The 13847-nt window shown below is 36.6% G+C and overlaps 1 protein-coding gene across 6 annotated transcripts in view; it reads right to left on the minus strand.

Annotated features, from left to right (window-relative positions):
• The window catches only part of Cad74A (cadherin 74A), a 748720-nt gene that overhangs the window by 465752 nt on the left and 269121 nt on the right, over positions 1-13847 (minus strand). For all 6 annotated transcript variants that reach the window (XR_016546733.1, XM_090369392.1, XM_090369388.1 and 3 more), the window contains 2 exons: positions 11179-11346; positions 7232-7387 (listed from right to left, as the gene is read on the minus strand). Coding sequence is in view for 5 of the 6 variants with exons in the window: in XM_090369392.1 (XP_090225518.1) it covers positions 7232-7387; positions 11179-11346 (324 nt within the window). In the remaining variant the exon portion in view is untranslated. The remainder of the gene's footprint in view (positions 1-7231; positions 7388-11178; positions 11347-13847) is intronic.

The following is a 13847-nucleotide window of genomic DNA, read 5'->3' on the forward strand; positions in this document are numbered from 1 at the left end:
TAGTCACAAGGACCCAGCTGGTCAAAATGCTTAGGCTTTTGCAATTACTAATGACCTTGCACAGATTGTTCATTTACCTACCAGAAAACTAGGCAATCCTATCCACACAGCCAATATGCTTGATGTTTCTCACAAACAACTCTTCTAAGTACACGGTAGAGGCGAGTCATCCTCTAGGCACCGCAAATCAAAACTTGGTGATGGTTTCTTCTCCAATGGAGCCTTTCTTTCATGGCCATTCCCAACCTCATGTTGTTTGGAAATACAAGAGTACAAAATGGGATGATCTGTAAGATTTCTTTTCTCCTTTTCCTTAGTCATATTACTGTTTCAAAACTTCTGATGTCAATGTTTGCTAAGATCATGTCAGTGAAATTATTCTTGTGGGGATGGAATCCTTTATTCCCCACACCTCCTTAAAATCTTGTCCTTTATCTCAACCTTGCTTTTCCAATAAATGTGCTAAGGCCATTCAAGAGAAAAATGTTGCATATCGTAATTGGCTTGTTTCCAAATCTTCGGTTTCATTTTCTACCTACACGAAAGCTCACAACAATTGTAAAGCAGTTATTAATGTCCGAACTAGATTTCGAACAGGCTAAGAGTAGAAAACTTGCTTCTTGTCAAAATGGTAGCCAGGCATTCTGGTCTCTTGCCAAAGCTATGCCAAGGTCACAACTTTTGCCATCTCTGTTCCCACCTTATTAAAACCAGATGGTTCTATTGCCACTTCATCCAAGGATAAAGTTGATGTATAACCATCCTATTTTTCTTCCAACTTGGTAAACCACCTCCCACCATTCTCAGCACACTCCATTCAATGCCTCCTGTGGTCTTCCATCAAAAGGATGTCAGAAGCATTTTAACGAGTCTGGATGCTAAGATATTATTTCTCCACCTGTTTTCAAAACCTGTGCTTCTGAACTTACTCCTGTTCTGTGTTGCCTTTTTTCACTTTCTTATTCCAAAGGTGTTTTTCCTTCTTGGAAATTTGCTCATATCCAGCCAGTTCCTACAAATGATGACAAATCCCCTCTCCCATCCAATTATCGTCGGTTGCACGCACTTCTACTCTTTCTAAAGTAATGCAGAAATCAATTAACCACGAACTCTTAAACTAACTCAGGGAGAGGTCCCCACAGACTGGAAATGTGCAAATGTATCTCCAATTCACAAAAGGCAATTGAAAGGTGACATGAGTATTACAGACCTGTTAGTTTAACTTCTGTTCTTGGGAAAATAATGGAGTCACTCATTAAAGAAGCACTGCAGAATCATCTAGACAAGACTGCAGTTATAGCTCAGACACAGCATGGGTTTGCTAGAGAAGTCTTGTGTGACCAATTTGATTGAATACTATGATGCAGAGGCGGACTGGCCATAAGACTTCCCAGGGGAAACCTGATGGGCCGGAGGCCAGTCTGATTTCACCATAAACAAGTTTTCTCCGATAAGAATTTTTGACCCAGTCTGCCTTTGCTATGATGTGGCAACAAAGAAATTGGATGTAAAAAATAATTTTGATATCATATACTTTGATATCAGGAAAGCTTTTAACACTGTTTCACATGGAAGACTACTGTACAAACTGGAGCAGTGTGGCATTAAGGGAAAGTTGCTGTTATGGATAAAGGGATGGTTGAGTGGGAGAAGATAGAGAGTGGTAATCAATGGACACTGTTCTTTGTGGACCAATGTCATTAGTGGAGTCCCCCAGGGTTCAGTGTTGGGCCTATTGTTGTTTTCTGTGTTTATCAATGATACTGATAAAGGTATATCAGGCTTAATGTCCAAGTTTGCAGATGATACGAAGGTTGGCAGGGTTGTTAACAACAGTAATGACAGTATGCTACTGCAACAGGATCTAGAAAAGTTGGGCAGATGGGCTGAGAAGTGGTAACTGAAGTTTAACATTAACAAATGCAAAGTACTCCAATAATAAATGAAAAGTACTGCACCAACTGTGCAGTACTACACTCAGGATAGTGGAGAATGAAAAAGACCTAGGTGTAATTGAGCAGTCAGATGTGACATTTTCTGAGCAGTGCAGAAGGCTGCAAGAGTAACTCCAGGGGTCTTGTCAGTGATATATAGAAATTTTGCTAGCAGGGATTAAGAGATGATTATCCCCTTGTATAAGGCAATGGTCAGGCCATACCTTGGGTGCTGCATACAGGTCTGGAGGCCTCATTTTAAGAAGGATGTAGAGCTGCTGGAACGAATACAGAGAGCAACAAGATTGATGAGTAGAACAAAGGATTGCTCTTACCAAGAAAGGAGACTACAGCAATTGGAGACTAGGCATCTGTGAGGTGATCTGATTGGGATGTATAAGGCCTAGATTGTTTTGAGCAAGCTCAATGCGGTTGAGATTATTCTTCTTGCTTATGCACTTGAGGAGGCATAAATCCAAACTGAGGAAAGATAGATGTGCAGAAATTTGCCTTTAGCCAGTGGGTGGTTGAGAGTTGGAACAAACTTCCATCTGACATTGTGGAAGTCGAATGCTTAAATAAATTCAAGGCAAACATTTGGAGTGAATGGATGAGTGAAATGGGAAGTTTTTTTTTTTTGACTGATGCTGTATAAGCTTGCTTTCTTGCATCATATGTCTCTACTAACAATAATGCTAATCTAGAAATCTTCCATCTGATCAACGATCACCAGTAAGAATTCCGCTGTTTTTTTTTTTTTTTTTTTTGGTTTTTAGGAGCATTAGCAACTCAGGTCATATTGCTCCGGGATATGCGGTGATCATTCCCTGTCCTTTCCGCATCCTCCGTATTTGGTGGTGACGGGCTCGAACCCCGGTCCAATCAAGAAGCGTGTGCTACACACTGCTGCTCCTTCCCACCTGGCTACGGAGGCGCCTGAAGAATTCCGCCATTGCCAATTGTGATATTCTGGCTTACATTACTTATCTGTGGACACATTCACTGGAAAAATTTGGTGAAACTGAAGCAGTTACTCCTGATATTTTAAAGACTTTTGATCATATTTGGCATAAAGGTCTTCTAAATAACATTCCATCTTATGGTTTGCCAACTGTTTTTGTAAAAGGGTATTCAGTTTTCTCTCTGACTGCTCACTGTTGGTGATGGAAGATGGCCCTCTGTCTTCCAACTTCTCCACTAATGCTGGTGTTCCTCAAGGTTCATTACTTTCTCCCAGTCTTTTCTTTTTGTATATTAATGACCTTCTTTCATTGACCAAAAGTTCTATCCAAGTTTTGCTGATGACAGCACATTGCATTTCTTTAACTGGACTTCCAGTTAAAGAAATCTTACCCTACAAAAACAGCTTAAACTTCTCAAATATCTACTACCAATTCCTTAAATGCTGATCTCCAGGTTGTTCTCCAGTGGGGCAATGATAACTTAGTTGATTTCAATCCTTCTAAAATTCAGTCCTGTCTGATATCTTGCAAAAAGGATTCTTCTGCTCCTATGCTTATCTTCGATGACACTTCGATTTCTAGACAAGATCATATATCTGTATTGTGAATTACCTGACTTCTAAACTCCCTCTTGGCATAAGCACATTACAAATATTGCTTCCTCTGCATTTAAAAAACTTGGTTTTCTCTTTGTGCTCGGCATTAATTTTCTTCCAAACAGCTTTTCACTCTGTGCAAATCGCAAATTTGCCCTATCATGGAATATTGTTTCCACATCTGGGGTGGTGCCTCCAAATCTAGAACCCTGAGAGAACCTCCAAAAGGTTCTCTCAGGGTTCTAGATTCCGTTCAGAAAAGGGCAGTTAACTTAATTAATGACTCATCTATAACAGTCTCTCCGTTCCCCGTCTCACAGACATTCCATTTCTGCTGCATGCCTTCTCTATAGATACTTCCATGAGTACTGTTCTTCTGAATTGGGTTGTATAATTCTCTCTCTCTCTCTCTCTCTCTCTCTCTCTCTCTCTCTCTCTCTCTCTCAAAGCAGTCCAAACATGTTTTGCAACCAGGCAACATTTTACTGTTCTACTTCAAACTCACAAAAATCAACTTTTTTTCTTAAATGCTGTAAATTCTATTCATGCAATCTACAGCATTTAAGACCTGTTTTCTGGAACAGCATTCCTCATACATGTTTCCTGAAGATCTACAATCTACAGAAGTTCAAGCCTAAAGTCAACAAATATCTTCTTTCATCTTCTCAACCTCCAACCCATGCACACTACTAAGTGCTATAGCATGGGTCATGAACCTTTTTTAAGCATGCATGCCAAAATTGGCTAAATCTTTTAAGAAGTTAACCTTGCATGCACCTCGGAATTTTTCGCATGCCTCTCAGAAGGCGATAAGACATTTAATCACACAATTTTGTCAGTACATCTCACCACTCCGATTGGATTCCTGGAGTGATATTGTTTCAAAGTTTGTAATTTTTTGAGACACTCTAAATTCTGCACACCAAAAAAATTTGTACACATGCCACTTTGGGCACACATTCCATGGGTTCATAACCCCTGTACTATTTGTTCTAATAACTCTAGTGTTTAAGGTTTTCATAAAAAAAAAAAAAAAAAAAATATCTCTCAGGCCTGAGCAATACAATCATAAGGCCTGGTCTGCAGGCAAGAAAAATTAATAAATTATTCTATAACAATGTTCAGTTCATCATGGAACAACTTACGAAAACCTTTTCCAAACACTGTGTAACTTTATAACATCCTCCTTAATCACATTATTTTGTGCCATGTGTTCCCCCCCCTAAAAAAAAAAACTAAAGCAATCAAGGAACTTAAAAAAATGGACTTCAAAGATATGCAAAATATCTTATGAATCTTCAGGCTCTTTATAACCAAAGTCAAGTTACTAAAAATTCCTTTCCTTTTAAAAAAGCAGTTCAGAAACAATTGGGCACCTATTCACTCTGGATGTAAAAAGAGCAAACAAATAAATACATGGTGAACTGACAAAAGAAAAGTGAAGTATCATAAAATTAATGTCAAGCTTAAAGTTGCACAAAACCTTTTCAAAATATTTGAAGTAAAACACTTCACCTGTGTAAAGTTTAGAATCTACTTATTACTAATAGAGTTTAAAAATCACACACTTTGCAGATGTTTTCTCCTTTGCTTTTCAATGATTATAATTTTGCTGTTACACTATCATAAAAATGCCAAACTGACAACTCATTAGTTAAAAGCAGTTTTCTTGGAATTAATACTACACTGTGGCTGGTATGTGTGCAGAACTAAGCTGTACATAGTTTATCGCAGCAGCATAGCTGTCTGCAGACAGCACTTAGTCAACTGCCATCCGCCAGCAATTTGGAGAATTCTGGATTCAATTCCTGTCAACAACTGGAGAAATTTCTAGAGCCATTTTTTACTGAGAGTGTGCTTTTAGCTGATCTCAAATAAAGGAAACAGGATTTTTCCACGAAAGTTATTCTGGGCTTTTCAGCACAGCATACAAATTAACCTATGAGCTCATACCACTTCTGCAGACAAAATACATATATAAAGTGTGATCATAAAAGTTCAGTGACTGAACTACGTTTTGGAAAATGATGAAGCTTGTTAGCTATTCGATGGATCTGTTTCAAAGTGCTTTCTCCAGCCAGTTTGAAACAGTTTCAAACTAAGTGCTTTCTCCAGCTGATCAGGAGTGTTTCCAAGCACTCCAGATTGGCTGCTTTCTGAACTGTTAATAGTTCCTACATAAGTGTGATGAATAATTTCCAAAATCCAGTGAGTGTGGCAGATGGGAAACCACAGCAATGGAGTGTTTTTCAAGAAATTCTCAAATGGAAAGCACTGAGCATGCAATGACATTGCCATAATGTAAATACCCAATTCCCCAAAGCTCACTTTTCCAGCTGGTTTCTCAGAATAGCATCACACATTTACCATCGAATCGTTCTGTAATATTCCTGGTTCACTGTTTGAGCATGCAGGAGGCAAATTTGTAATGAACAATGCTCTATGGGGAAAAAAAATATAATGAGCATGATCTTCACATTTGACCACCATACTGAGATTACATTGCTTTTTTTGGGAACTGAAGAATACAGTCTTCTAATGAGAGGACTGGATCTTTTTTTAACTAATCATAGCTATATACCAATGACTCATAACGAGTAATGATGAGAAAAACAAAGTGTGAGTAAGCAGCAGGATGCTGATGAAATTGATGATATGCAAGATTGATTATATGCTCTGTGATCATTAGTGAAGATAATCACAGATGAGAGAGAGCTAGGCACAAACCTAGTTGAAATGCATAATGTACAGTCTGTTCATATTAAGATGAATTGCCACTTATCTACTACATTACACGAAATTCCATAGTCACTTGTCTGGCTATTCATAATCAAGATTCTTGATAGTGACAGCTTTGATGATCACTGGTGTTCTAGATTTCCATCCAGAACATCAGTGATCATCTTTACTGACAACATTTGGATCACCGCATCCAGGTATTGTCAACAAAGTGCCTCTTCATTGTCCACATATTACTGTTTGGATTTACAGTGAATTCTGTAAATGGGCCATTTTTCTCTGAGGAGTTTTGAGCTCACTGTTCAGAAACATGAACCACAAGCTCAAAACTTACTGAGCATTACTGCATTCTTCTCTGTCAGCATGCTACAGAGAATACTTTAGTAATCCAAACATTGGTTAGCCAGCAAACCTGCTGTTTCATAACACATTCGATGATAATCGCATAATTTCCTGTCACTTCAGGAACATTTTGCCACCTTGATCTCTGGGCCTCAGTCCTTGGCATAGAGGTATCTCAAGAACAAGGTATATCAAGAACATATCCAATCTCTGGCTGATTTGAAGTAAAACATCAAAAAGCATATTACTATAACTCCTATGACATGGCAGATGGGAAACCACAGCAATGGAGTGCTTTGGACAATAGCTGACTGCCATACTGCTCTTCTAGCATATACTAACACAAATCATGACCATAATGAACATCTCAATCTTCATACCTAGAAATTCAACAAAACAGTACTATTTCTGTTTCACACAGCACCAATTTCCCTTAGTTCACAATCTTTGGTAGTAATTATTTTTTCTGCACTTCTGATTTCCTTATGCATTAAATAGTTGTCAATTTCAAATTTAAAACTTCTACCACTAATGGTTTCATATCTACAGCCAGCTGAATCAATGCACTTTAATTATAATCACCCTGTACAAAAATATAAAAAAAACTTATTAATTATAGTTCAATAAAATATATAGTTCAAAAATTTATTATATTTACATGAAGAGTAAATATGCTTGTTCCTGATGGGACATTTTCTGGAACTTGTAAAGTATACTGTTCATTCTGAAATACTGGTCTGTTATCATTAGCATCAGACAAAGTAACAGAAACAGTAGCTGTACTAGCTCTGATGTCATTTTGAGCTGCAATTACCTATAAAATTGATAAGAAGTCATTAGAATAGAAATTTAAAAATTTAAATCAAAGAATTAAATGTTTCGAAAATATAATTTCTGCATCAGGAGTAAATTAGAGTGAGAGTTTTAATTTTAAAATCAATTATGACAATTAAAAAAAAAAACTAATTAGATATAAGAAACTAAGCTATGGCTTGCTCAGCTAAAACATGACCAGAGGTCCAAAAAGCTCCTTTCAGAAGAATATCTTCCTAGACACTCATAAATAGTTCCAGACTCCTCATAAATTCAGCCCTGGAAAGATTGCGCATGGCTCAAGGGGTAAACTTTTTTTCAGCCTGGTCTGTACTTGTTCACAAGAGAGACTGCTTCTACAGGGATGGGATACCCTTAAATAGAAAGGGGGCAAGAATATTTGCTGATGCTATCGAGGCAGTGTTAGGTGGGTCCGAAAACTGTTAGCTTGGGGAATAAAAGGACTAATAGATTAACAGCAGCCACTGGCAGAGGTGAAAGTGATTCTTCCACTAATTCTATTGGAATAAGCAGCAGCCTGGAAAACAAGATGCAGGATATTTCAGCAACTGCTGGGCATCATTGTGGTACAAGTAAACACATGGGTTGTGTTAGGATAGCTAAGAATAGGAACAGGTGCATGCATACTTGCGTGCACACCATTGCTAGGAGTTTGGGAAATAATTTTGATGAATTTGAGGTATTGCTCAAAACATCAAAGGCAAATATTGTTGGGATATCAGAGACGTGGTGTCACACAGATATAAGGAATGCAGAACTGGAATTTGGGGAGTACAATGTGTAGAGAAAGGATAGACAGGATAGGAAGAAAGGAGGGGGTTATGCTATTAGTTAAGAAACATAAAATCCAAGGAAGTGAAGCCAGTTGACTTCGCTGGTTACAGTGCAGTGTCGAGTCAGTTTGGTGTGACATAAGCATTGGGAGATCAAAATTGAGAGTAGGAGTGTGCGATACGCCTAATGACTCTGATGAGTATAATAAGAAAATGTACAGGGAAATAGAGTGGGCCAGTAAATCAAAGAGTCTTATGAGGGATTTTAATTTCCCAGATATTGACTGGAATTTGTGGGTTTGTCAGTCACACACTAGCAAGGCTTTTGTGGATTTATTGGATGATTGTTTTCTACACCAGCATGTTCGGGAGGCAACTAGAGGAAGTAATACTCTTGATTTGATTATCAGTAGTGATTCTTCATGCATTAAGAATCTGTAGATAAAGGAACCACTAGGTGGCAGTGATCAAAGTGTGCTGAAGTGGGATTTACTCAAAGAGGTAACTACCATCAGGGATAGAGGGAAGGGTTTTTGCTTACGTAAAGGCGACTATGATGGTCTGAGACAGTACATAAATTCTATACAGTGGGACCAACTGATGATGTTACCAACAGCAAATTCAAAATGGGAAGCATTCAAAGGACTTATCTTGGAAGCTACTAGGCTTTACATACCAACTAAGAAATACTGTTCAAGGTTTAGGAATAAATGGATATCAGATTAACTAATGAGACATATGGCAGAAAAGAAAAATACATGGGATACATATAAATTAACATGACACAGAAGCCTATGATAGATATAAGCTGGTCTGTAACAAAGTTACAAAGGAGGTTAGGCATGCAAAGGCAGATTACAAGAAATCTTTGGCAAAGGATGCAAAGAAAAACAGCAAAGAGTTCTTTACTTATGTAAACTCCAGAAGGAAAGAGATGAATCAGATTGGTCCACTTGATATCGATGGTTCAACTGTTGATGATCCTGCTCAGGTAGCTAACAAACTAAATGAATATTAGCATTGACATTCACACATGAGGAGTTATTCAGGAAGGGGAAAGTCAGCGGTGTATTCAACTCTGGCAGTAAGCTAGATAATCTTGTAATAACTGAGAGTAAAGTGGAGGAGAAATTGTTGAAGATAAACACAAGAAAGGCACCTGGGGTGGATGATGGGATCTATCCAGTTATATTAAAGGAGGCAGCAAAGGAAGTAAGCAAACCCTTAGCCATAATTATGAGAGCTTCCTTGGACTAAGGGGACGTACCCATAGACTGGGGATGTGCATATGTGACCCCAATTCACAAAGGAGGATCAAAGGCTGACACAAGTAATTATAAACCTGTGAATTTAACTTCTGTTCCAGGGAAATTAATGGAGGCACTGATTAAAGAACCACTGCAGGATCATCTAGACAAGACTTCAGTTATAGCTCGGACACAGCATGGTTTTGTTAAGGGAAAGTTTTGCCTGACAAATTTGATTGGATACTATGATGCAGTCACAAAAGAACTAGATGCAAGGAATAACTTTGATATTATATATTTGGATCATAGAAAGGTTTTTTTGATACTGTTGCACATGGAAGACCACTACACAAATTGGAGCAGTGTGGCACTGGAGGCAAATTGCTGCTATAGATAAAGGGATGGTTGAGGGGGAGAAGATAGAGAGTGGTAATCAATGGACACTGCTCATCATGGACTAATGTTATTAGTGGAGTCCGTCAGGGTTCAGTGTTGGGTCCATTATTGTTTTCTGTATTTATAAATAATATTGATGATGGTATATCAAGCTTAATGTCCAAGTTTGCAGATGATACAAAGGTTGGCAGGATTGTTAAGGACACTACTGACGCTATGCTGCTGTAACAGGATCAGGAAAGGTTTAGCAGATGGGATGAGAGGTGGCAAATGAAGTTTAACATTGACAAATGTAAAGTACCACATATGGGAAACAGCAACCCCAGAGCAACTTATCAACTCTGTGGCACTACACTGACAGTGGTAGAGAATGAATAGGACCTGGGGTAATTGTGCAAGCAGATATGAAGTTCTCTGAGCTGTGCAGACGGGCTGCAAGAGTAGCCTGTCTGCACTGCTCATGGTGTCTTGTCAATGATGTACAGGAACTGTTCTAGCAGGGATAAGGAGGTAATTATTCCCTTGTATAAGGCAATGGTCAGGCCACACCTTGAGTACTTATACAGGTCTGGATGCCTCATTTCAAGAAGGATGTAGAGCTGCTGGAACGAGTTGGGCAACAAGATTAGTGAATGGAACAAAGGGTTTCTCTTACAAAGAAAGGCTTAAGTTTTGAAAATTACAGTGTCTGGAGACTAGGCACCGGCAAGGTGACCTGACAGAGGTGTATAAAGCCTTGAATGGTTTGAGCATGCTCAATGCCGATGGTATTCTCCCTCTTGCTCAGAATAATCACCTGAGAGGAACATAAATTCAGATTGAGGAAAGACAGATGTAGGATAGATGTGCGGGAATTTGCCTTTAGCCAGCAGGTAGTTGGTTGGTGGAACAGTCATCCATCCCTTGTTGTGGAAGTTGATAGCCTAAATAAATTTAAGGCTCAGCTGGACAGGTATTTCGAACGAACAAAGGGGTGAAATGGAAGTGGTTTTTTGTTTTTTTTTTGGCTGATGCTGCATAAGCTTGCTTTCTTGCATCAAATGCCTCTACTAATGCTAATGATATCTCTTTATGAAGCTTGCATAGTATGTTGTCCAAGTATAAATTATGATTAGGTTTCATTTTAACATTTTTTTTTCTTTTAAATAAAGTTGTTTTTTTAAGATTAAAAATTATTTCTCAATCTGCTACATTAGACAAAATATGAAAAGTCACTTGTCTGACTGTTCATATATTTTATTTAAACAAATCATATACATATTAATTTTACTTTCTTTTAAATAAAGATGTTGTTTTCTTTTTTTTTTTTTTTTTTTGTTTAAGATTAAGAACTATTTCTCAATCTACTGCATTACATGAAATATGAAAAGTCGCTTGTCCGGCTGTTCGTAATCAAGCTTCTCGGCATCAGCAACTTTAATGATCACTGGTGTTCTGCCTACTGCTGTAGCTGGAAAAACTGCAAATACATTTTCTGAGTTTAGAACACTTTCCAAATGAAGAGAAAATTTGGCATTTTCACCCTAAAAGTAAATAAAAAGGTAAACAAATTATAATCTCAAATTCACTATTTTTTTACCATTGTGTATTTATTATAAACAAAAAATAAATAAATAAGCATTAGCATTATTACAGAACAGAAGTCTGCTAATCTAGCATGCATGGGACAAAGGAATATCAGACTGATCAAGCAATACAAGAAATATATATAATACAATATATATAAAGATAACACATGAGAGCTTAAGGAGAGATGCAATTTACTAAGAAATAAATTACCAAAAACAGTTTGAACAATTTGTTTAAATGTCATAAATATCACAATGTAAACATAATATTAATAAAATCATATGGGCATGAAATTGACTCAAGATTTAAATTGTACAAATTATTTCTCAATGAAATGATACATGACCTACATGTAAACACACATAATTTAAAAATTAAATTAAATTAAATAAATGAATTCCATATATGAAGTAGTTATAATTTGTAAGATATATATATATATAGTCATTAAACATGCATGAATGATACACAACAGCAGAAAAAATTCATTAAAAAACACAACAGCAGAAAAAATTCATTAAAAAACACAACAGCAGAAAAAAAATATTAAAAAGATAATAACACAAAGTAAATAATTCTAATACCCCTTAGGATTACTGTATGGTACATAATCGTTGCTAATGCACTACTAAAGAAAACTTTAAGGAAATATTCAGTTTGAAAACCAACTTTTTTCTCTACAGAATTTCACATTTATCTTTCTTTGATTTAATATTATAACTTATATTACATCTGCTTGCACATGCCTAGTTAACACAATAAGTGTTAACTGGGCATTTGCAAGTACTGCAAATACTGTATCAACTGATTTATTAATTTTAATAAATCAGAAAACTGAAAAGAATGATACAGTAATTAAACTAATACACAACTGCAGCAGATACAGGATCCACCATCAGCATATGAACACTTCAGATAAGTGTTTCCACTAGGTACAAGCTGATAAGAGTCAGACAGGAAAGTTTAATTTACATATCAAATGCCTCATTTCCCACAGATACAATTGCTTAAGATACCTCCATAACTGATAGCATCAATTTATTATATTTTTCATGGATAGACAATAAAAGCAATCACAGTGAAGTCACCAGAACATATTTTGTAAAATTCTGTACTCTAGTGACAAATCACTCACTCTAGGCTCAGCAAAGAATGAGTGTGTGTGTGTGTGTGTGTGTGTGTGATTAGCAGTTGAGTTGGATTCAGTGCTATCACTTCAGTTTTTTCATAAGTTACAGTATATGCAATATTTTAAAGAAAAATGATTCAGGAAAAGCTGGAACCAAATTGATGGCTGAATAAAATATTAGAAATCTATTATTTAGTGACATAAAAAAAGAACAAGGATAATTTTTTTTCCTTTAATTTCATTTGCAGACCACAGACTGATTCTGATAAATGAAAAACACTTAAACTGTGTGAACAGCTTTTAGGATATTGACTCTTATACACTGGTCTCTTCAAGAGAGATCACTTACCACTCCACTATTTAAGGAAATTTTACATGAGAAAGCAAAATTTTTTATTCAAGAATTAAAAGAAAACATCAAAAAGGTAGTGATGGGTGGACTGACAAATTAAAAAAAAAGTGCTATGAAATTTGGTATTTGTCTATTAGCATTAGTAGAAGCATTTGATGCAAGAAAGCAAGCTTATGCAGCATCAGCCAAAAAAAAAAATAAATAAATAAAAAATAACCACTTCCACTTCACCCCACTGTTTGTTTGAAATACCTGTCCAGCTGAGCCTTAAACTTATTTAGGCTATCAACTTCCATGACAAGGGATGGAAGTCTGTTCCACCAACCAACCACCCGCTGGCTAAAGGCTGGCTATAAGTGGTAACAGTCTTTTTATTGAAACTGCTGCCACAGAACCTTTTTAGTATAAATTTATTAAAAAAACTGAATTGGGTTTAAGTCATAAACAAGTTTACAATGCTGATGAAAGTGGCTTACACTGGATAGTTTTATCAAAGAAAACTTTGGCTCATAAAAACTAAAATTCTGCTCCAAGTCAAAAAGCTGACAAGTGCAGGTGATGATCATGACTCATTCAAATTCCACCAGAAGCCAAATTACATTTATTGGTAACAAGAAAATTACAAAAACATGGATTTTCAAAAACTGCTCACTGCCTGTTCTCTACAAAGGCCACAAGAAAGGTTAGTGAATAGAGAACTGTTTACCAAATGGTTTCACTCTGAATTTTTTTTCTATCTGTAAAAAGTTATCTAAATGAAATTAAAAATACTAGAAAAAGTTGTGCTAATTCTTAGAAATACACCAGGTAATCCAGATGTAGATGAATTTCAAAATGATAATGGCAACACTATAACAATATTTTTTCCTCCTAACTCCACACCTCTAATACAGCCAATGGACCAAAATGTAATCCAGGTGATCAAATTAAGGGGCGTACACCTGATTAAGGTATATACTTTTATTCACACAGTA

Source organism: Mastigoproctus giganteus, chromosome 3, assembly GCF_048544385.1.
Source record: "Mastigoproctus giganteus isolate SK-2022 chromosome 3, ASM4854438v1, whole genome shotgun sequence".
Classification (NCBI taxonomy): Eukaryota; Metazoa; Arthropoda; class Arachnida; order Uropygi; family Thelyphonidae; genus Mastigoproctus; species Mastigoproctus giganteus.